Here is a 25,310-nt window from a genome sequence, read left to right on the forward strand (position 1 = left end):
GTAGGCATTAATCAGCGATTCTGCTGGTGATGGAGAGATAGAATCTAGGTCAGGGGAAGCCCCATGACCCCAAGAATCTTTTACCCCTTGCGTCACAAACCCACGTTACTGAGGCCACATGGCAGCGCCATAGGCGGCCATACAATCACTCTTCTTTCATCTCGGTCTCGTCGGGAATGATTCTGAGCGGCTATGTCTGGCTCTGTTGCTTTTTCTTGTCCAGGTTTCTAGCGTGGGTCGTCGCCGCAGCCGTGGCATCCGACATTCTAGCTGGTAGGATAAGTTTTTCTTGTCTTTTTACCCTCGTGTCGTTTTCCCCTTTTCCACAACAAAGAAATTAAAACCCGGCGCCACTACGTAACCACATGTTGGTTTCATGGCGGCACCTTTTACAACTGTATTTCGTTTCCCTCATGCATGTCGTCTTTTATTTATAATATATTTAGAAATGGATAGATGCACTGGCAATGCCAGAAGCTCGCCACCGGTATTGTCTCCTCAGTTTTTGAGGCGGATCTGCAATCAGTGTACACAGAACTTGCAGAAATGGAACCCGCAGTATGTAAAAATTGCCGAGACTGACCGCGTCGCTTGCTCGCAAAAAGGACGTGCGGTAAGTGCTACCGGCATGGGTATGAGTGAGTTTTACGTTGGCATGAGTGAAAAGTCCTCGCACTCGGCTACCGGTTCTCGTACTGGGATACCAAGCAAAGGGCCCCCGCTGATGGGAGGGCATCTGCACAGTCTGTTTTTTCAGGCAGTGGGTTACCCAACTTTACTGGCAACAGCGAGGCTATGCCCCTGGAGGTCCTTTCTTCTATGGGGCCCGCGCTGGGTTCCGTTGTGGATCCATCCTCGCACGGCGCCGGTTTTGCCGCTGAAATGAGGGCATTGATCGAAGGACTGTCGGGGCAAATTGTGTCCCTGGTAGGCAGAGTAGACCACCTGCAGGCGGAGCGAGCTGTCTCCACTGCGGCCTCTCAGAAACACAGAAAGCACTGTTCGCATTCTAAACACGTCTCTAACGGGGAACCACCTCCCCCCCCCCATTCCCAGCCGTGACCCTTCCCCCACCCCCACCCCATTCTAGGAGCAGGGCGTTCGGGTCAGGACATGCATTGTAAAAAAAAAAAAACCTCCGCTTTCAACCAGCCAGGGTTCACCGCGCGGTACCGGACTGATTAATTTACCTTCAAGTCAAAGCTCCGCTGTGGGTTTCGACTCCCTTCTCGCTGACCCACAGGCGTTCCCAGAGAGAATCGACCCTGTCATGAGATGCACTCTCGAACACGCTCTCGTTCACATCTTTAGGCTGAGAGCTGGCAGTTCATTCACGTCGAACACCTCGGGCGGTCCCTCAGAGTCCACATTGCGTAATGACTCGGTGAGCCACGCCGTTGGGGTGATGCGGAATATTATCAGTCCAGGTGATGCTATGTATATTCCCCCACTCTCTATCCTAAAGCAGCCGCTTTCGGTCGCTTCTACGCTGATGGGTTCGCAGGCGCCGGGATCCAGATCGACCCCCACCTGCATGTCTCCCATGGTCCAGCCGAGTGCTGAGCGTGGCAGACGGCGCGCAGACGGTGTTGAGGGGCGGTCATTGGTCAGCCATGGAGGAGGTAACGGCAAAAGCCCAGGGCTGGGGTAATCTTTCGCATAACCCCTTTCACTGGACCAAACGCTACCCCATCGGGGCAATCTCTGATTCGGACCCCAATTCGTGGGACTTAACCAGAAGACCCCGACCGGATCCCAAGGCTCCTTCCCCAGACCCCGGTACCACAAACTTCGATTTTGCTAACCGGGTGAAGGGGGACGGCTGTGACTATCTGAGACTATCCAACATGCCCTGAGGGCAGAGCTGCGACCATCAATTTCCTAGAATTCGTGGGCGCCACACTGGAGTGCATTCTTGTGCGCACCCAGGACCCTGAGACCTCAGACGCACTCGCCTCCTAGACCAGGCAACACAGTTAATGGTAGGCCACCGCCACGGCTATGTGCGATATCTTCCAGTGTCATATGGCTCTCTTGGCCAGGGCTACTATTGTGCAGCGGGACGCGGTTTCAGACGCATGTGTTTTCGCCGGCGAACTGAGTCAAGGGGTACGCCACCGCCTCAGTTATGCAGACCCTCTTTGATGGGGAGATAGCAGGTGCAGTCGCAGAGCTTCAAAAAAACTCGCCACCTATCGGGGTCTGACTCAAAATAGTCATTTTGACTGACCGGTGTCTATGGTTGGTAATTGAACGTTGTGAATTTAGGCGAGGGTTCTTCAAACCCGCCTATTCACATAGTTCATACCCACCATAGACTCTGGGTCCCCCCAACCACCCCACTCTTTCCGTAGCGTTGGTCTAAGTCCTTGAGGCGGAGAGAAAGGAACCAGAGTGATTATACGGCCGCCTATGGCGCTGCCATGTGGTCTCAGTCACGTGGGTCCGTGACGTAAGGGGTAAAAGAATCTTGGGGTCATGGGGCTTCCCCTGACCTAGATTCTCTCTCTGTCACTGGCAGAATCGCTGATTAATGCCTACAGTTCAAAATAGTTATTTTGACTGACCAGAGTCTATGGTGGGTATGAACTATGTGAATAGGCGGGTTCGGAGAACCCTCGCCTAAATTTATATGTTCTTGTTGGTATGACTGTTGTTTATTTTCATTTACAGCCATATGGTATTAATGATGTGATGGGATGTTATTTAGATTTTGATAAAAGCATCATTAAATACACTAAGAATGGTAAGCATGTAAAACTTCATACTTGTTTGCTCTATTAAATGTTTGTCTGGTCAAAATAAGTCATTTCTTTACTAGTTGCATGTTATTTACAATTGTGATGGAGTCCCCTAATTGCCCCACTGTGATGGAGTTCACTCATTGTCCCAAGTTCACTCATTGCCCTACTGTGTTGGAGTTCACTCATTGTCCCAAGTTCACTCATTGCCCTACTGTGTTGGAGTTCACTCATTGTCCCACTGTGTTGGAGTTCACTCATTGTCCTACTGTGTTGGAGTTCACTTGTTGGAGTTTACTCATTGTCCTACTGTGTTGGAGTTCACTCATTGTCCCACTGTGTTGGAGTTCACTCATTGCCCCCACTGTGTTGGAGTTCACTCATTGCCCCCAGTTCACTCATTGCCCTACTGTGTTGGAGTTCACTCATTGTCCCAAGTTCACTCATTGCCCTACTGTGTTGGAGTTCACTCATTGTCCCACTGTGTTGGAGTTCACTCATTGTCCTACTGTGTTGGAGTTCACTTGTTGGAGTTTACTCATTGTCCTACTGTGTTGGAGTTCACTCATTGCCCCCACTGTGTTGGAGTTCACTCATTGCCCCAAGTTCACTCATTGCCCCACTGTGTTGTAGTTCACTTATTGCCCCACTGTGTTGGAGTTCACTCATTGCCCCACTGTGTTGGAGTTCACTCATTGCCCCACTGTGTTGGAGTTCACTCATTGTCCCACTGTGTTGGAGTTCACTCATTGTCCCACTGTGTTGGAGTTCACTTATTGTCCCACTGTGATGGAGTTCACTCATTGTCCCACTGTGATGGAGTTCACTCATTGTCCCAAGTTCACTCATTGTCCAACTGTGTTGGAGTTCACTCATTGTCCCACTGTATGGGAGTTCACTCATTGCCCCACTGTGATGGAGTTCACTCATTGCCCCACTGTGATGGAGTTCACTCATTGCCCTACTGTGAATGGAGTTCATTCACTGTCCCACTGTGATGGAGTTTACTCATTGTCCCACTGTGATGCAGTTTACTCATTGTCCCACTGTGATGGAGTTCACTCATTGCCCCACTGTGATGGAGTTCACTCATTGCCCCACTGTGATGGAGTTCACTCATTGCCCCACTGTGATGGAGTTCACTCATTGTCCCACTATGTTGGAGTTCACTCATTTCCCCACTGTGATGGAGTTCACTCATTGTCCCACTATGTTGGAGTTCATTCATTGCCCCACTGTGTTGGAGTTCACCCATTGCCCCACTGTGTTGGAGTTCACTCATTGTCCCACTGTGTTGGAGTTCACTCATTGCCCCACTGTGTTGGAGTTCATTCATTGCCCCACTTTGAAGGAGTTCACTCATTGCCCCACTGTGATGGCGTTCACTCATTGTCCCACTGTGATGGAGTTCATTCATTGCCCCACTGTGTTGGAGTTCATTCATTGCCCCACTATGTTGGAGTTCACTCATTGCCTCACTGTGTTGGAGTTCACTCATTGCCCCACTGTGATGGAGTTCATTCATTGTCCCACTGTGATGGAGTTCACTCATTGCCCCACTGTGTTGGAGTTCACTCATTGTCCCACTGTGTTGGAGTTCACTCATTGTCCCACTGTGTTGGAGTTCACTTATTGTCCCACTGTGATGGAGTTCACTCATTGTCCCACTGTGATGGAGTTCACTCATTGTCCCAAGTTCACTCATTGTCCAACTGTGTTGGAGTTCACTCATTGTCCCACTGTATGGGAGTTCACTCATTGCCCCACTGTGATGGAGTTCACTCATTGCCCCACTGTGATGGAGTTCACTCATTGCCCTACTGTGAATGGAGTTCATTCACTGTCCCACTGTGATGGAGTTTACTCATTGTCCCACTGTGATGCAGTTTACTCATTGTCCCACTGTGATGGAGTTCACTCATTGCCCCCACTGTGATGGAGTTCATTCATTGTCCCACTGTGATGGAGTTCACTCATTGCCCCACTGTGATGGAGTTCACTCATTGCCCCACTGTGATGGAGTTCACTCATTGCCCCACTGTGATGGAGTTCACTCATTTCCCCACTGTGTTGGAGTTCACTCATTGCCCCACTGTGATGGAGTTCACTCATTGCCCCACTGTGATGGAGTTCACTCATTGTCCCACTGTGTTGGAGTTCACTCATTGCCCCACTGTGTTGGAGTTCACTCATTGCCCCACTGTGTTGGAGTTCATTCATTGCCCATGGTGATGGAGTTCACTCATTGCCCCACGGTGATGGAGTTTACTCATTGTCCCACTGTGATGGAGTTCACTCATTGCCCCACTGTGATGGAGTTCACTCATTGCCCCACTGTGATGGAGTTCACTCATTGTCCCACTATGTTGGAGTTCACTCATTTCCCCACTGTGATGGAGTTCACTCATTGTCCCACTATGTTGGAGTTCATTCATTGCCCCACTGTGTTGGAGTTCACCCATTGCCCCACTGTGTTGGAGTTCACTCATTGTCCCACTGTGTTGGAGTTCACTCATTGCCCCACTGTGTTGGAGTTCATTCATTGCCCCACTTTGAAGGAGTTCACTCATTGCCCCACTGTGATGGCGTTCACTCATTGTCCCACTGTGATGGAGTTCATTCATTGCCCCACTGTGTTGGAGTTCATTCATTGCCCCACTATGTTGGAGTTCACTCATTGCCTCACTGTGTTGGAGTTCACTCATTGCCCCACTGTGATGAAGTTCACTCATTGCCCCACTGTGATGGAGTTCACTCATTGCCCCACTGTGATGGAGTTCACTCATTGCCCCACTGTGATGGAGTTCACTGATTGCCCCACTGTGAATGGAGTTCATTCACTGTTCCACTGTGATGGAGTTTACTCATTGTCCCACTGTGATGGAGTTCACTCATTGTCCCACTGTGATGGAGTTCACTCATTGCCCCACTGTGATGGAGTTCACTCATTGCCCCACTGTGATGGAGTTCACTCATTGTCCTACTGTGATGGAGTTCACTCATTGTCCCACTATGTTGGAGTTCATTCATTGCCCCACTGTGTTGGAGTTCACTCATTGCCCCCACTGTGTTGGAGTTCACTCATTGCCCCACTGTGATGGAGTTCACTCATTGCCCCACTGTGATGGAGTTCACTCATTGTCCCACTATGTTGGAGTTCACTCATTTCCCCACTGTGATGGAGTTCACTCATTGTCCCACTATGTTGGAGTTCATTCATTGCCCCACTGTGTTGGAGTTCACCCATTGCCCCACTGTGTTGGAGTTCACTCATTGTCCCACTGTGTTGGAGTTCACTCATTGCCCCACTGTGTTGGAGTTCATTCATTGCCCCACTTTGATGGAGTTCACTCATTGCCCCACTGTGATGGAGTTCACTCATTGCCCCACTGTGTTGGAGTTCACTCATTGCCCCACTGTGATGGAGTTCACTCATTGCCCCACTGTGATGGAGTTCACTCATTGCCCCACTGTGATGGAGTTCACTCATTGCCCCACTGTGTTGGAGTTCACTCATTGCCCCACTGTGTTGGAGTTCACTCATTGCCCCCACTGTGTTGGAGTTCATTCATTGCCCACGGTGATGGAGTTCACTCATTGCCCCACGGTGATGGAGTTCACTCATTGCCCCACTGTGATGGAGTTCACTCATTGCCCCACTGTGATGGAGTTTACTCATTGCCCCACTGTGATGGAGTTCACTCATTGCCCCACTGTGATGGAGTTCATTCATTGTCCCACTGTGATGGAGTTCACTCATTGCCCCACTGTGATGGAGTTCACTCATTGCTCCACTGTGATGGAGTTCACTCATTGCCCCACGGTGATGGAGTTCACTCATTGTCCTACTGTGTTGGAGTTCACTCATTGTCCTACTGTGATGGAGTTCACTCGTTGTCCCACTATGTTGGAGTTTACTCATTGCCCCACTGTGTTGTAGTTTACTCATTGCCCCACTGTGATGGCGTTCACTCATTGTCCCACTATGTTGGAGTTCATTCATTGCCCCACTTTGATGGAGTTCACTCATTGCCCCACTGTGATGGTGTTCACTCATTGTCAACCACTGTGATGGAGTTCATTCGTTGTCCCACTGTGATGGAGTTCACTCATTGCCCCACTGTGATGGAGTTCATTCATTGTCCCACTGTGATGGAGTTCACTCATTGCCCCACTGTGATGGAGTTCACTCATTGCCCCACTGTGATGGAGTTCACTCATTGCCCTACTGTGAATGGAGTTCATTCACTGTCCCACTGTGATGGAGTTTACTCATTGTCCCACTGTGATGCAGTTTACTCATTGTCCCACTGTGATGGAGTTCACTCATTGCCCCCACTGTGATGGAGTTCATTCATTGTCCCACTGTGATGGAGTTCACTCATTGCCCCACTGTGATGGAGTTCACTCATTGCCCCACTGTGATGGAGTTCACTCATTTCCCCACTGTGTTGGAGTTCACTCATTGCCCCACTGTGTTGGAGTTCACTCATTGCCCCACTGTGATGGAGTTCATTCATTGCCCCACTGTGATGGAGTTCACTCATTGTCCCACTGTGTTGGAGTTCACTCATTGCCCCCACTGTGTTGGAGTTCACTCATTGCCCCACTGTGTTGGAGTTCACTCATTGCCCCACTGTGTTGGAGTTCACTCATTGCCCCACTGTGATGGAGTTCACTCATTGTCCCACTATGTTGGAGTTCACTCATTTCCCCACTGTGATGGAGTTCACTCATTGTCCCACTATGTTGGAGTTCATTCATTGCCCCACTGTGTTGGAGTTCACCCATTGCCCCACTGTGTTGGAGTTCACTCATTGTCCCACTGTGTTGGAGTTCACTCATTGCCCCACTGTGTTGGAGTTCATTCATTGCCCCACTTTGATGGAGTTCACTCATTGCCCCACTGTGATGGAGTTCACTCATTGCCCCACTGTGTTGGAGTTCACTCATTGCCCCACTGTGATGGAGTTCACTCATTGCCCCACTGTGATGGAGTTCACTCATTGCCCCACTGTGATGGAGTTCACTCATTGCCCCACTGTGTTGGAGTTCACTCATTGCCCCACTGTGTTGGAGTTCACTCATTGCCCCCACTGTGTTGGAGTTCATTCATTGCCCACGGTGATGGAGTTCACTCATTGCCCCACGGTGATGGAGTTCACTCATTGCCCCACTGTGATGGAGTTCACTCATTGCCCCACTGTGATGGAGTTTACTCATTGCCCCACTGTGATGGAGTTCACTCATTGCCCCACTGTGATGGAGTTCATTCATTGTCCCACTGTGATGGAGTTCACTCATTGCCCCACTGTGATGGAGTTCACTCATTGCTCCACTGTGATGGAGTTCACTCATTGCCCCACGGTGATGGAGTTCACTCATTGTCCTACTGTGTTGGAGTTCACTCATTGTCCTACTGTGATGGAGTTCACTCGTTGTCCCACTATGTTGGAGTTTACTCATTGCCCCACTGTGTTGTAGTTTACTCATTGCCCCACTGTGATGGCGTTCACTCATTGTCCCACTATGTTGGAGTTCATTCATTGCCCCACTTTGATGGAGTTCACTCATTGCCCCACTGTGATGGTGTTCACTCATTGTCAACCACTGTGATGGAGTTCATTCGTTGTCCCACTGTGATGGAGTTCACTCATTGCCCCACTGTGATGGAGTTCATTCATTGTCCCACTGTGATGGAGTTCACTCATTGCCCCACTGTGATGGAGTTCACTCATTGCCCCACTGTGATGGAGTTCACTCATTGCCCTACTGTGAATGGAGTTCATTCACTGTCCCACTGTGATGGAGTTTACTCATTGTCCCACTGTGATGCAGTTTACTCATTGTCCCACTGTGATGGAGTTCACTCATTGCCCCACTGTGATGGAGTTCATTCATTGTCCCACTGTGATGGAGTTCACTCATTGCCCCACTGTGATGGAGTTCACTCATTGCCCCACTGTGATGGAGTTCACTCATTTCCCCACTGTGTTGGAGTTCACTCATTGCCCCACTGTGTTGGAGTTCACTCATTGCCCCACTGTGATGGAGTTCACTCATTGCCCCACTGTGATGGAGTTCACTCATTGTCCCACTGTGTTGGAGTTCACTCATTGCCCCCACTGTGTTGGAGTTCACTCATTGCCCCACTGTGTTGGAGTTCATTCATTGCCCATGGTGATGGAGTTCACTCATTGCCCCACGGTGATGGAGTTCACTCATTGTCCCACTGTGATGGAGTTCACTCATTGCCCCACTGTGATGGAGTTCACTCATTCCCCACTGTGATGGAGTTTACTCATTGTCCCACTATGTTGGAGTTCACTCATTTCCCCACTGTGATGGAGTTCACTCATTGTCCCACTATGTTGGAGTTCATTCATTGCCCCACTGTGTTGGAGTTCACCCATTGCCCCACTGTGTTGGAGTTCACTCATTGTCCCACTGTGTTGGAGTTCACTCATTGCCCCACTGTGTTGGAGTTCATTCATTGCCCCACTTTGATAGAGTTCACTCATTGCCCCACTGTGATGGCGTTCACTCATTGTCCCACTGTGATGGAGTTCATTCATTGCCCCACTGTGTTGGAGTTCATTCATTGCCCCACTATGTTGGAGTTCACTCATTGCCTCACTGTGTTGGAGTTCACTCATTGCCCCACTGTGATGGAGTTCACTCATTGCCCCACTGTGATGGAGTTCACTCATTGCCCCACTGTGATGGAGTTCACTCATTGCCCCACTGTGATGGAGTTCACTGATTGCCCCACTGTGAATGGAGTTCATTCACTGTTCCACTGTGATGGAGTTTACTCATTGTCCCACTGTGATGGAGTTTACTCATTGTCCCACTGTGATGGAGTTCACTCATTGCCCCACTGTGATGGAGTTCACTCATTGTCCTACTGTGATGGAGTTCACTCATTGTCCCACTATGTTGGAGTTCATTCATTGCCCCACTGTGTTGGAGTTCACTCATTGCCCCACTGTGTTGGAGTTCACTCATTGCCCCACTGTGATGGAGTTCACTCATTGCCCCACTGTGATGGAGTTCACTCATTGTCCCACTATGTTGGAGTTCACTCATTTCCCCACTGTGATGGAGTTCACTCATTGTCCCACTATGTTGGAGTTCATTCATTGCCCCACTGTGTTGGAGTTCACCCATTGCCCCACTGTGATGGAGTTCACTCATTGCCCCACTGTGATGGAGTTCACTCATTGCCCCACTGTGATGGAGTTCACTCATTGCCCCACTGTGATGGAGTTCACTCATTGCCCCACTGTGTTGGAGTTCACTCATTGCCCCACTGTGTTGGAGTTCACTCATTGCCCCACTGTGTTGGAGTTCATTCATTGCCCACGGTGATGGAGTTCACTCATTGCCCCACGGTGATGGAGTTCACTCATTGCCCCACTGTGATGGAGTTCACTCATTGCCCCACTGTGATGGAGTTCACTCATTGCCCCACTGTGATGGAGTTCACTCATTGCCCCACGGTGATGGACTTCACTCATTGCCCCACTGTGTTGGAGTTCATTCATTGCCCACGGTGATGGAGTTCACTCATTGCCCCACGGTGATGGAGTTCACTCATTGCCCCACTGTGATGGAGTTCACTCATTGCCCCACTGTGATGGAGTTCACTCATTGCCCCACTGTGATGGAGTTCACTCATTGCCCCACGGTGATGGACTTCACTCATTGCCCCACTGTGATGGAGTTCACTCATTCCCCACTGTGTTGGAGTTCACTCATTGCCCCACTGTGATGGAGTTCACTCATTGCCCCACTGTGATGGAGTTCACTCATTGCCCCACTGTGAATGGAGTTCACTCATTGCCCCACTGTGAATGGAGTTCATTCACTGTTCCACTGTGATGGAGTTTACTCATTGTCCCACTGTGATGGAGTTCACTCATTGCCCCACTGTGATGGAGTTTATTCATTGTCCCACTGTGATGGAGTTCACTCATTGCCCCACTGATGGAGTTCACTCATTGCCCCACTGTGATGGAGTTCACTCATTGCCCCACGGTGATGGAGTTCACTCATTGTCCTACTGTGTTGGAGTTAACTCATTGTCCTACTGTGATGGAGTTCACTCATTGTCCCACTATGTTGGAGTTTACTCATTGCCCCACTGTGTTGGAGTTTACTCATTGCCCCACTGTGTTGGAGTTCCCTCATTGCCCCACTGTGATGGAGTTCACTCATTGCCCCACTATGTTGGAGTTCACTCATTGCCCCACTGTGTTGTAGTTCACTCATTGCCCCACTGTGTTTGAGTTCACTCATTGTCCTACTGTGATGGAGTTCACTCATTGTCCTACTGTGTTGGAGTTCACTCATTGCCCCACTGTGTTGGAGTTCACTCATTGCCCCACTTTGATGGAATTCATTCATTGCCCCACTTTGATGGAGTTCACTCATTGCCCCACTGTGTTGGAGTTCACTCATTGCCCCACTGTGATGGAGTTCATTCATTGTCCCACTGTGATGGAGTTCACTCATTGCTCCACTGTGATGGAGTTCACTCATTGCTCCACGGTGATGGAGTTCACTCATTGTCCTACTGTGTTGGAGTTCACTCATTGTCCTACTGTGTTGGAGTTCACTCATTGTCCCACTGTGTTGGAGTTCACTCATTGTCCTACTGTGATGGAGTTCACTCATTGTCCCACTGTGTTGTAGTTTACTCATTGCCCCACTGTGTTGGAGTTTACTCATTGCCCCACTGTGATGGAGTTCACTCATTGTCCCACTATGTTGGAGTTCACTCATTGCCCCACTATGTTGGAGTTCACTCATTGCCCCACTGTGTTGTAGTTCACTCATTGCCCCACTGTGTTGGAGTTCACTCATTGTCCTACTGTGATGGAGTTCACTCATTGTCCTACTGTGTTGGAGTTCACTCATTGCCCCACTGTGTTGGAGTTCACTCATTGCCCCACTGTGTTGGAGTTCACTCATTGCCCCACTGTGTTGGAGTTCATTCATTGCCCCACTGTGATGGCGTTCACTCATTGCCCCACTGTGATGGCGTTCACTCATTGTCAACCACTGTGATGGAGTTCACTCATTGCCCCACTGTGATGGAGTTCATTCATTGCCCCACTGTGATGGAGTTCATTCATTGTCCCACTGTGATGGAGTTCTCTCATTGCCCCACTGTGATGGAGTTCATTCATTGTCCCACTGTGATGGAGTTCACTCATTGCCCCACTGTGAATGGAGTTTACTCATTGCCCCACTGTGATGGAGTTTACTCATTGCCCCACTGTGATGGAGTTTATTCATTGTCCCACTGTGATGAAGTTTACTCATTGTCCCACTGTGATGGAGTTCATTCATTGTACCACTGTGATGGAGTTTACTCATTGCCCCACTGTGATGGAGTTCATTCATTGTCCCACTGTGATGAAGTTTACTCATTGCCCCACTGTGATGGAGTTCACTCATTGCCCCACTGTGATGGAGTTCACTCATTGCCCCACTGTGATGGAGTTCACTCATTGCCCCAATGTGATGGAGTTCATTCATTGTACCACTGTGATGGAGTTCATTCATTGTACCACTGTGATGGAGTTCACTCATTGCCCCACGGTGTTGGAGTTCATTCATAGTTGAATCTTCATTTACAGGTAAAGATTTGGGTACAGCTTTTGATGTGCCTGGCCATTTCAAGAATACAGGTCTGTTTGCTGCTGTCGTTCTCAAAGTAAGTATAACTGTGTACATTGTGTGTCTTTTAAAATCCGAGATATTTATTATCTTCATTCCTATAAATTTGTTTAGATCCCAAGTTTAACCTATAATTGTTTTTTCACACTTTAATTATTATTTTTATTATTATCATAATAATTCTTCCAAAAATTAAAAACAGCATAAATGCATGAAGCACTACTATTAAAATGTTGAAATCTTCTATATTGTTGGCTCTGTAATATGAGACCATGATGTATTTGGGAGAAAGAGGGTCAAATTACCCCTGCCCCCGCTGAAATAATATAGCTCAACTTCTCTTGAACCCTTCCATCTTAACCCCTGACTAAATAGACTCTGTGGTACCAAACACTGTGTGCAGGGAATACACCCAGTGACTGAAGACACATATCCATTTAAAATGTATACATACCTCATTCTTGTCTGTGTGTTGGCTTTATTTTATCATTTCTCAGAATGCGGAGATGAAGTTCAACTTTGGAGACTCCAAATTCAAATTTCCTCCAGGGGTGAGTAAACATAATACAATGACAGGCATAATGCCATAAAATAATGTAATAGCTTGAAATATCTTTTGCTGCTGAGAATGTCCTAATAGTTTGTATTGATTATCATTAGTATGTGTATCTTTACAATGTAAATTGTATTTTATAGGGTGGATTCATAGGATTGAGTGAAGCACCAGCTGATTGTCTTATTGCATCAAATGTTATTGGTAGGTGCCATGAAATTGGTATAAGCAATGAATTCAAGTTCAATGACTTGTGCACAGTGATTCTATACAGTCCACATATTGAATCATCGGAAAATGGTGACCAGAAAAGATAATTGCATTCAGTAAACTTAAGCACTAATAGTTTTCATGATATTTTGATATTCCTGACTATATTAGAGACAACTAGTTTTGTTCAGTTTGTAAACTTAATTTTGACCATGGTTTTAAAAAAAGGAATTTACTAACTTGGCTTTTAATCTCTCTCATTAGGAAATCAGCAGGTTGCCAGCTCTAAAGTAGAACCGAATGCTCCTAAAGCTATTATAATTGAGGTAGGTTGATGGTAATAGACAGTGTGATGGTGGTGACAGTGTGACCCCATCCAGGGGTAAATGGGTACCCAGTAGAGTGGTGATTGTTGAGCATGTGTTGAAGGCCGTATGCTTTTCATAAAATAACCTATAAGTAGTTGAGTGGATATATGGCAATATGAATTACTATTATAATATTACAGTGTATTTATTCATGGCTTTATTTTATTCACAGCCTTCAAGAGAGTTAGCAGAACAGGTACGTTAAATTATCTCATCTCTGTTTGACTTGAAATATTTGTATATCGAGTTGTTGATGCCATAAACTAACATCGTTGACACTATCTCTTCATTTTGTGAAATGGACAGAAACTCATCATTATCACTATCACATCCTTTTACCCACTTTCTTCATAGACTTTGACACAAATACAGAATTTCAAGAAGTATTTAAAAGAACCTAATGTCCGGTATGTTATGATTATATACTTTAATTTATATGATCAGTTGTTGTTTTCTGTTTTACCATACAGTACCACCTATACTTTACCGCCTGAAGTTCCTATGCCTTTTGTTGTCTAAATTATCATGTTTTATACTTCAAAGGAAATGATAACAAGCATCATTTCTGGCATATAATATGATCTGAATGTATAGTATATACTGGAAAAATTAATCATTATGTGAATTTCAGGGAACTTCTCGTTATTGGTGGTCAAGCTGCAAAAGATCAAATATATGCCTTAGAATCAGGGGTAAGTCTGTCAATATACCATTGTTTGACTAACCACTAGTCAATAACAACCAAACTATATGAGCCAACATAGACCAAATAAAGGTCAGTAAAAAACAGTCAGTAAGAACCTTTTCTTCATGAATAATAGGATTATTAAAAAACACACCAGAATTTATGTCCACATACATTGTATGCTTTGGCATGTATGCTCTAAGATTATTTGGTTTGTGTTGTCATCAAGTTCAATAACCCATGTAAACAATTATTATTATATGTATAATAAGGATATTTACATAATATTTTATAGATTGATATTGTAGTGGGTACTCCTGGTAGATTGGAAGATCTAATTAGTACAGGAAAGTTATCTCTTTCACAGGTACACTTTATTCTGATTCATCTCTACTATTTTTTTTATTGATGTTCCAAGTCGGTACCCCAGTTCTCTGTAAATAAATACACTGACATTAATAGTGAAGTGTGATAAATATAAAACTTAATAGATTGTGCATCCAAAACCTGCTTTTGAATGTTACATATGTACAAGTTTGGGACTTTCGTTCATGTCTGCTGACCATTTCTGTTCACCAACACATAGTGTACATGGTTTCTAGTTTGGTCTCACAGTATGTGCTTACTTCTTTATATTTCTTGCAGGTTCGCTTTTTCATCCTTGATGAAGCTGTGAGTATATGTTTACTTGTTTATTTATTTATTTATTTATTTGTTAGTCAGTCAGTAGCCCATTCTAAATAGTAATACACATGTTCTCCATACTATTACTCATACTATCCATATATTACAAATATGAGTGATCCCTGGATGTAAGAAAGATGATTGTTGTGAATTGGACTTTCATAATATATGAACCCTTCTTTTTAGCTGACCTGATTTATTGTAAATATGCCTTTATATGAACACTAATTTGTTTATTTACAGGATGGATTACTAACACAAGGATACACTGACCTGATTTATCGATTGTGGGAGCAAATTCCCAAAATTACTGCTGATGGAAAAAGATTACAGGCAAGTAGAATTGCAAGATATTGTTACAGTATTTGTTAGCACACTGACAACCTCAAGTGTGTTAACATCACATAGCTCTTCCAAGTTTCCTTTTCTGACGCTTGATGCAAAATGCTGTATGAAGGTACATCCTGCATGGTTTGAAGACAATTTCTTATCAAGTTAATATGACAGCCTGTTTTATGATCTCATTTCAGTTGGTTGTTTGTTCTGCGACTCTGCACTCATTTGATGTCAAAAAACTTGCTGTAAGTACACAAACAATTTTTAGCTCCGCTGTCGACTTTGTCGAGCGGAGCTTATCATATGAGTGATTGTCCGTCGTCCGTGTCAATGTTTTACTTTTTCGACTTCTTCTTGAAAACTACAAGCCTGAATGCTTTGATACTTGGTGTATATGTACCTTGGGTAGACCTCTCTGAGGTTTGTTCATTTCATCTTGATATCTTCAATTCTCTAATTTTGGTGAATATTTTTGGTAAAAAGTGATCTTTTCGACTTCTTGTTAAAAACCGCAAGTGCAATTGCTTTGATATTACATATATAGTTACTACATGTGGACCTCTCTCAGATTTGTTCATTTTGTAATGATATCTTTAATTCTCTAATTTTGGTGAATATTTTTGTCATTTTTTGTAAAAAGTGATATTTTCGACTTCTTGTTAAAAACCGCAAGTCCAATTGCTTTGATACTACATATATAGGTACTACATGTGGACCTCTCTCAGATTTGTTCATTTCGTGATGATATCTTCAATTCTCTAATTTTGGTGAATATTTTTGTAATTTTTGGTAAAAAGTGATATTTTCGACTTCTTGTTAAAAACCAAAAGTTCAATTGCTTTGATATTACATATATAGATACTACATGTAGACCTTTCTCAGATTTGTTCATTTCGTGATGATATCTTCAATTCTCTAATTTTGGTGAATATTTTTGTCATTTTTGGTAGAAAGTGATATTTTCGACTTCTTGTTAAAAACCGCAAGTCCAATTGCTTTGATACTACATATATAGGTACTACATGTGGACCTCTCTCAGATTTGTTCATTTCGTGATGATATCTTCAATTCTCTAATTTTGGTGAATATTTTTGTAATTTTTGGTAAAAAGTGATATTTTCGACTTCTTGTTAAAAACCAAAAGTTCAATTGCTTTGATATTACATATATAGATACTACATGTAGACCTTTCTCAGATTTGTTCATTTCGTGATGATATCTTCAATTCTCTAATTTTGGTGAATATTTTTGTCATTTTTGGTAGAAAGTGATATTTTCGACTTCTTGTTAAAAACTGTAAGTCCGATTGCTTTGATACTATACATATTGTTCATTTTCTAAAGATGTCTTCAGTTCTTTAATTGAAATGTGCATTGCTAACAGCGGAGCTATCTCAGCCGATAGGCTGCTTGTCAGGATTAATTTTAAAATTATTAACACATGGTGCCATTGTGCTGTATGCTGTGTGTAATGTATGAAGTACATATGTATGTCAAGTAACATAAAGTTCTGAACAAAAATGGCTGACTGCAGTCTATATATTTAGACGTTATATTTGCTACTACTGATATTCATTCATGTCCAGAGCTGTTTGCATAGATGGCTGGGAAGATTTTGATCAAAGTTGGTATGATGATCATACATATTGGGTTACAAATGTACATCATTTCATATATATTGTGATTTTTACAAATATGGCCTACTGGTGGCCATTTTGTTTTTGACTCCATGTGCGAAGCACACAATCGGAGTCTTTGCAGTTAACCTGTCTGTATGTATGTGTGTGTGTGTGTGCGTGTGTGTTTGGATTGCTATATGTTGCGAGGACAAAAATACAGATATATACCTACTTCCGAGGACATACACACCTTCCGAGGACCTTTTTCATAGTCCTCGGAAAACATAATTTATATTAATAGTTAATTCGATTATTAATACGTTTTGCGTAGCTTAGGTTTAGTATCGGGGGAAGGTATGGTTCACGTTATATTAATATTAATATAATTGTACCATACCTTACCCCGATACTAAACCTAAGCTTCGCAAACATTTCTATGTTCAGTCACCGGATATTCAACTCTTGTTTAATTAAACTTAATTAAAATGCAATTCTCCATTGTATTGCATTGTAATTGAGTTTAATTAAACTCCAATTAAAACGCAACCCTATATAGGAACGCGTTTTAATCGAGTTCATATCGCAACTATATTAAAAGTTAATTCAACTATATTAAAAGTTAATCCAATGAAGTCCTCGGAACATATTGCAATACAAGTGTGTGTGTGTGTGTGTGTGTGTGTGTGTGTGTGTGTGTGTGTGTGTGTTGTCCATCTGTTCCACTGATATTTAAAGAACCTTATGTTGGTTTTTGATGAAACTTGGTACATAGATGCTCTGGGCTAATGTGCAGATTTCATTAGGTTTTGGTTAGAATCTGTGCTTATTAATTATCTATTTTGCATGATAATTAGCTGTTCTATGAATGTTCCACTGATATCTAAAGACTCACTCATTGGATTTTGATGAAACTTGGTACATAGGTGCTCTGGGAGAATGCGCAGACTTAATTAGTTTTGGGTAAAAATCCCTTGCATATTATTTACCTAATTTGCATAATGATTTGTCAATTTTCAACTTTATCACTGATATCATGAGTACCGTACTATTCCCCACATGACTATGAAACTTGGTACACAGATGTCATAAGACAATGCAGAGATCTGATGAGTTTTGGGTTAATATCCATGCATATAAATTACATAATTTGTTTAATGTTTTGGTCTTTCTGCTGATATTTCAAGTAATAATCATTACATTTCAATGAAACTTGGTATATATATGCTCTATGACTATTCACAGACTTTATTAGTTTTGGTTGAAAGTATGTACATTATTATTTATTATTTTTCACCACCAACCAAGATGAAATTCATTGCATTGCATTGCTACATAGTACTAACCCGTATATATTATTAGGTTTGGGTAAATATTTGTTTAAGAGTTTTCATTACAGAGAAACTGAAATGGAAGTATAATTTGAAGTATAGTATCTTGTAATTTTAAAGCGACTGTGTGTAATTTTAGCTTTGAAATATAACAGTACTTTAGGCCGGTGGCCATATAGTGCGGAATAAAGAATAATAATAATAATAAAAAGTATGTACATATAATTACCTTATTTGCATAATGATTAGTAAATTTTCGGCTTTTTCACTGATATCTCAAGTACTGATCATCACACTACAATGAAACTTGGTACATAGATGTTATTAAAGTTAAACCATAGCTACCCGAACCCCCCAGATCATTGCATGCAGGTATATTTGCTCTAATAGAAGCACATGTGCTAACTTCATGCCTCTAATATACAGGAGTTCTTTCTAAGCTTTCTTTGATTTTGTAGTATCTATGCCAGTTTCTCTTGAATGCAATGACTGTTTTTGTTTATTCTTAATACATAATATTATACCAATACATACATCAGTACCAGTATATTTTTGTGAATCCATTCAATTGGCCAACCAACCAATTTAATGCAAAATTATTCATATTTATCTGTAATCATTTCTCAGACATTTTTGTTCAAGTAAAGTTGTTTTTACTCGGTGGACTGCTGATGCATAACATTTCATTCAAAAGACATGTTGTGAATATTCTTCTCAATTAACTGACTGCCAGCCATTTTTGTGCTCTATTGATCCTGTCAAACTATTGAATTAAGACATGCACTCTTCACACACACAAACCTCCATTCTAAACAACAAATTTCAGACAAAATGTAGAATTCTTAATAACTACTAGCTGTCTAATGTAGGCATTCGTAATGAGGTGGGCGACCAATAGCATGCAGTTATCTATCTAAGTGGACAGTCTTTTTGACATTTATTATTTTATTGCTCTCCCATACTGCATGAATACTACCCACAGGACATTTTTAAACATTATAACTGTTCACCTTTATACATAACCATTCATTTTTAGGAGAAAATTATGCATTTTCCCACGTGGGTTGATTTGAAAGGACAAGACAGTGTTCCAGACACTGTACATCATGTTGTAAGTATTGCGTTTACCATACTAAATCTTGCTTTGATTGTTGTACACTGTAAAAAATGTTTAAAATGTGCTGTAAATTATTTTGTTGACAACTCATATCATTGTCTTGTAGGTTGTCATGGTTGATCCTAAAGATGATTTTGCATGGCAAAAACTTATTAGCTCCAAGAATTTTGAAGTGAGTAATCATTATGTCCATTCACAAAATGTATGAATGGTGCACTTTTGTATTGCTACTCATAATAAACAGTGTAGTGCAGTTATCACATCCTATTGCATATATTGAATGCAGTGGTGCAGTTATCACATTCTACTACATATACTGAACACAGTGATGCAGTTATCACATTCTACTACATGTACTGAATACAGTGATGCAGTTATCACATCCTATTGCATATATTGAATGCAGTGGTGCAGTTATCACATTCTACTACATATACTGAACACAGTGATGCAGTTATCACATTCTACTACATGTACTGAATACAGTGATGCAGTTATCACATTCTACTACATGTACTGAACACAGTGGTGCAGTTATCACATCCTACTGCATATATTGAATGCAGTGGTGCAGTTATCACATTCTACTACATATACTGAATACAGTGATGCAGTTATCACATCCTACTACATGTACTGAATACAGTGATTCAGTTATCACATCCAACTACATGTACTGAATACAGTGATGCAGTTATCACATTCTACTGCATGTACTGAATACAGTGATGCAGTTATCACATCCTACTACATGTACTGAATACAGTGATGCAGTTATCACATCCAACTACATATACTGAATACAGTGATGCAGTTATCACATCCTACTACATGTACTGAATACAGTGATGCAGTTATCACATCCTACTACATGTACTGAACACAGTGATGCAGTTATCACATCCTACTACATGTATTGAATACAGTGATTCAGTTATCACATTCTACTACATGTACTGAATACAGTGATGCAGTTATCACATCCTACTACATGTACTGAATACAGTGATGCAGTTATCACATCCTACTACATGTACTGAATACAGTGATTCGGTTATCACATCCTACTATATGTACTGAATACAGTGATTCGGTTATCACATTCTACTACATGTACTGAATACAGTGATGCAGTTATCACATCCTACTACATGTATTGAATACAGTGATTCAGTTATCACATTCTACTACATATACTGAATACAGTGATGCAGTTATCACATCCTACTACATGTACTGAATACAGTGATGCAGTTATCACATTCTACTACATATACTGAATACAGTGATGCAGTTATCACATCCTACTACATGTACTGAATACAGTGATGCAGTTATCACATCCTACTACATGTACTGAATACAGTGATGCAGTTATCACATTCTACTACATATACTGAACACAGTGATGCAGTTATCACATCCTACTACATATACTGAATACAGTGATGCAGTTATCACATTCTACTACATGTACTGAATACAGTGATGCAGTTATCACATCCTACTACATATACTGAATACAGTGATGCAGTTATCACATCCTACTACATATACTGAATACAGTGATGCAGTTATCACATCCTACTACATGTACTGAATACAGTGATGCAGTTATCACATCCTACTACATATACTGAACACAGTGTTGCAGTTATCACATTCTACTACATGTACTGAATACAGTGATGCAGTTATCACATTCTACTACATGTACTGAACACAGTGGTGCAGTTATCACATCCTACTGCATATATTGAATGCAGTGGTGCAGTTATCACATTCTACTACATATACTGAATACAGTGATGCAGTTATCACATCCTACTACATGTACTGAATACAGTGATTCAGTTATCACATCCAACTACATGTACTGAATACAGTGATGCAGTTATCACATTCTACTGCATGTACTGAATACAGTGATGCAGTTATCACATCCTACTACATGTACTGAATACAGTGATGCAGTTATCACATCCAACTACATATACTGAATACAGTGATGCAGTTATCACATCCTACTACATGTACTGAATACAGTGATGCAGTTATCACATCCTACTACATGTACTGAACACAGTGATGCAGTTATCACATCCTACTACATGTATTGAATACAGTGATTCAGTTATCACATTCTACTACATGTACTGAATACAGTGATGCAGTTATCACATCCTACTACATGTACTGAATACAGTGATGCAGTTATCACATCCTACTACATGTACTGAATACAGTGATTCGGTTATCACATCCTACTATATGTACTGAATACAGTGATTCGGTTATCACATTCTACTACATGTACTGAATACAGTGATGCAGTTATCACATCCTACTACATGTATTGAATACAGTGATTCAGTTATCACATTCTACTACATATACTGAATACAGTGATGCAGTTATCACATCCTACTACATGTACTGAATACAGTGATGCAGTTATCACATTCTACTACATATACTGAATACAGTGATGCAGTTATCACATCCTACTACATGTACTGAATACAGTGATGCAGTTATCACATCCTACTACATGTACTGAATACAGTGATGCAGTTATCACATTCTACTACATATACTGAACACAGTGATGCAGTTATCACATCCTACTACATATACTGAATACAGTGATGCAGTTATCACATTCTACTACATGTACTGAATACAGTGATGCAGTTATCACATCCTACTACATATACTGAATACAGTGATGCAGTTATCACATCCTACTACATATACTGAATACAGTGATGCAGTTATCACATCCTACTACATGTACTGAATACAGTGATGCAGTTATCACATCCTACTACATATACTGAACACAGTGTTGCAGTTATCACATCCTACTACATATACTGAACACAGTGGTGCAGTTATCACACCCTACTACATGTACTGAACACAGTGATGCAGTTATCACATCCTACTACATGTACTGAACACAGTGATGCAGTTATCACATTCTACTACATATACTGAATACAGTGATGCAGTTATCACATTCTACTACATATACTGATAGTAAATATTTGTTTATTTCTTCACAGACTGATGGTGTACACTTTAAAGACAACATCAGAGCTGGCAATGTCTCAAATCCAGGTAAATATATCTTAGTGTTCTAAAAAGTCTCTGAAACTTGTGGTTGTGTGTCTCAAACTACTATTTATAGGAGAACCTCCTCTACTGTATTCTGGTAATTTAAATGAGCATGGTTCCGTTATATGGTTTCCTGTGGAATATGCAGTCCCCTTGCTTGATCAATTAGTCCTCAATTTATATACATTTGTATTTTAGTGCAATGATTTATTAGTGCAGGAATATAGAACCTGCCCTGAGACTGAATGTAGGCAATAAAATTCTGAAACAATGTTTGTTTTCCCAGAGACATTGTCTGAAGCTGTAAAACTTCTGAAGCCAGAGTACTTAGTTGCCGCCATAAAGGAACACAAGATGGATAAAGCTATTATCTTCTGTCGAACTAAGATTGATTGTGATAATATTGAACGCTATTTCGCAACAATGGGTGGTGGTAAGTACAGTTGTGGTTTCTCTTTTTGGAATGCCTATTAATCATTTTATGGAAAGCCAAGATATATCTTTACCTTCTTTGCATTTCTAGGTTTCTGAGCAAAAATTTAATGTTGTGTGTTTTCTCCATAATGTTGTTTATATTTCACAGAACTGTGTTGCATTACATGGTAAAAATAAGCTGAATATCTATTTTTTAGTTTCATCAAATTCATTGTGGCTTCATAATAATCCCAATTATTCACTGTGTGTGACATTTGACCGATGATTAACACATCAAAAACACCTTTGATATTGACAGTTTTGGAAATGTTTTGATGATTCTCTGGTATATCCCACAGACCTCATTTTATGGTTGAATTGTATGCATATTATTCAACATGCATTAGTTTATTTAGCCTTTTTCACCAATTAACCAGAAACCTCTCAATGGATTTTACTGAAACTCTGTACATAGGTAATCCACAGAAGTGTATGGTTCTTGGTTGAAATGTTTGCATACTCTCAGCTCACAGGAGTTATGTCATGCCTTCCATTATTGTCTTCATTACTCTCAGCTCACAGGAGTTTTTCATGCCTTCTATTATTGTCTTCATTACTCTCAGCTCACAGGAGTTATTTCATGCCTTCCATCATTGTCTTCATTACTCTCAGCTTACAGGAGTTATTTCATGCTTTCCATCATTGTCTTCATTACTCTCAGCTCATACGAGTTATTTCCTTTCCATCATTGTCTTCATCACTCTCAGCTCACATGAGTTATTTCCTTTCCATCATTGTCTTCATTACTCTCAGCTTACAGGAGTTATTTCATGCCTTTCATCATTGTCTTCATTACTCTCAGCTCACAGGAGTTATTTCATGCCTTCAATCATTGTCTTCATTACTCTCAGCTCACATGAGTTATTTCATGCTTTCCATCATTGTCTTCATTACTCTCAGCTTACAGGAGTTATTTCATGCTTTCCATCGTTGTCTTCATTACTCTCAGCTCATATGAGTTATTTCATGCCTTCCATCATTGTCTTCATTACTCTCAGCTTACAGGAGTTATTTCATGCTTTCCAACATTGTCTTCATTACTCTCAGCTTACAGGAGCTATTTCATGCCTTCAATCATTGTCTTCATTACTCTCAGCTCATATGAGTTATTTCATGCCTTCAATCACTGTCTTCATTACTCTCAGCTTACAGGAGCTATTTCATGCCTTCAATCATTGTCTTCATTACTCTCAGCTCATATGAGTTATTTCATGCCTTCAATCATTGTCTTCATTACTCTCAGCTTACAGGAGTTATTTCATGCCTTCAATCATTGTCTTCATTACTCTCAGCTCATATGAGTTATTTCATGCTTTCCATCATTGTCTTCATTACTCTCAGCTCATATGAGTTATTTCATGCCTTCCATCATTGTCTTCATTACTCTCAGCTCACATAAGTCATTTCATGCCTTCCATCATTGTCTTCATTACTCTCAGCTTACAGGAGTTATTTCATGCCTTCAATCATTGTCTTCATTACTCTCAGCTCATATGAGTTATTTCATGCTTTCCATCATTGTCTTCATTACTCTCAGCTCATATGAGTTATTTCATGCTTTCCATCATTGTCTTCATTACTCTCAGCTCATATGAGTTATTTCATGCCTTCAATCATTGTCTTCATTACTCTTAGCTCACAGAAGTTATTTCAAGCCTTCAATCATTGTCTCCATTACTCTCAGCTTACAGGAGTTATTTCATGCCTTCAATCATTGTCTCCATTACTCTCAGCTTACAGGAGTTATTTCATGCCTTCAATCATTGTCTCCATTACTCTCAGCTCACAGGAGTTATTTCATGCCTTCAATCATTGTCTCCATTACTCTCAGCTCACAGGAGTTATTTCCTGCCTTCAATCATTGTCTTCATTACTCTCAGCTCACAGGAGTTATTTCATGCTTCCATCATTTCCTGGAAATATATTTTGTCCAGCTACATTTATGTAGTTAATTAATTTACCACCAAAATAATTCACATAAATCATCAGATAATTCTGTAGCAATTATGAAATATCATTGGTCAAAAAATACATTAATATATTTTTATTTATAAATATTAAAATATTCTGTAGTTTAATGTCTCTTCCAAATCCTTTTTAGTTATTAGTGATTATGCTTCTTACATTCTAGGTCCTCGTTCCAAATACAACCATCAATTTTCATGTGTTTGTCTCCATGGTGATAGAAGACCGCCAGAACGTCGTCAGAATTTGCAGATGTTCAAAGTAAATTATTGAATTTATTATATCATAATGTTTAGCATTATTGCATTAATAGTGCTTGCAATTTTAAAAGTTCCCAGTACATGTTTGTGTTCAAGTTTGTTACATATTTAGACAGTATAACTAATACGTATAGTAACTTTGTTGAAATAGAATGCTTATGATG

General features: G+C 41.5%; 1 protein-coding gene across 1 annotated transcript in view; it reads left to right on the forward strand.

Annotated features, from left to right (window-relative positions):
- The window catches only part of LOC102800875 (ATP-dependent RNA helicase DDX1-like), a 77,078-nt gene that overhangs the window by 39,162 nt on the left and 12,606 nt on the right, over positions 1 to 25,310 (forward strand). The window contains exons 10-26 of the mRNA XM_085499983.1: positions 2,674 to 2,746; positions 12,389 to 12,465; positions 12,926 to 12,979; positions 13,125 to 13,185; positions 13,456 to 13,517; positions 13,732 to 13,755; positions 13,914 to 13,966; positions 14,191 to 14,251; positions 14,540 to 14,611; positions 14,890 to 14,916; positions 15,172 to 15,261; positions 15,459 to 15,509; positions 19,247 to 19,321; positions 19,434 to 19,499; positions 22,396 to 22,450; positions 22,734 to 22,880; positions 25,053 to 25,147. Of these exons, the coding sequence (XP_085356109.1) occupies positions 2,674 to 2,746; positions 12,389 to 12,465; positions 12,926 to 12,979; positions 13,125 to 13,185; positions 13,456 to 13,517; positions 13,732 to 13,755; positions 13,914 to 13,966; positions 14,191 to 14,251; positions 14,540 to 14,611; positions 14,890 to 14,916; positions 15,172 to 15,261; positions 15,459 to 15,509; positions 19,247 to 19,321; positions 19,434 to 19,499; positions 22,396 to 22,450; positions 22,734 to 22,880; positions 25,053 to 25,147 (1,143 nt within the window). The remainder of the gene's footprint in view (positions 1 to 2,673; positions 2,747 to 12,388; positions 12,466 to 12,925; positions 12,980 to 13,124; positions 13,186 to 13,455; positions 13,518 to 13,731; positions 13,756 to 13,913; positions 13,967 to 14,190; positions 14,252 to 14,539; positions 14,612 to 14,889; positions 14,917 to 15,171; positions 15,262 to 15,458; positions 15,510 to 19,246; positions 19,322 to 19,433; positions 19,500 to 22,395; positions 22,451 to 22,733; positions 22,881 to 25,052; positions 25,148 to 25,310) is intronic.

The sequence above is a fragment of the Saccoglossus kowalevskii genome, chromosome 6, assembly GCF_978046115.1.
Source record: "Saccoglossus kowalevskii chromosome 6, keSacKowa6.1, whole genome shotgun sequence".
NCBI lineage: Eukaryota > Metazoa > Hemichordata > Enteropneusta > Harrimaniidae > Saccoglossus > Saccoglossus kowalevskii.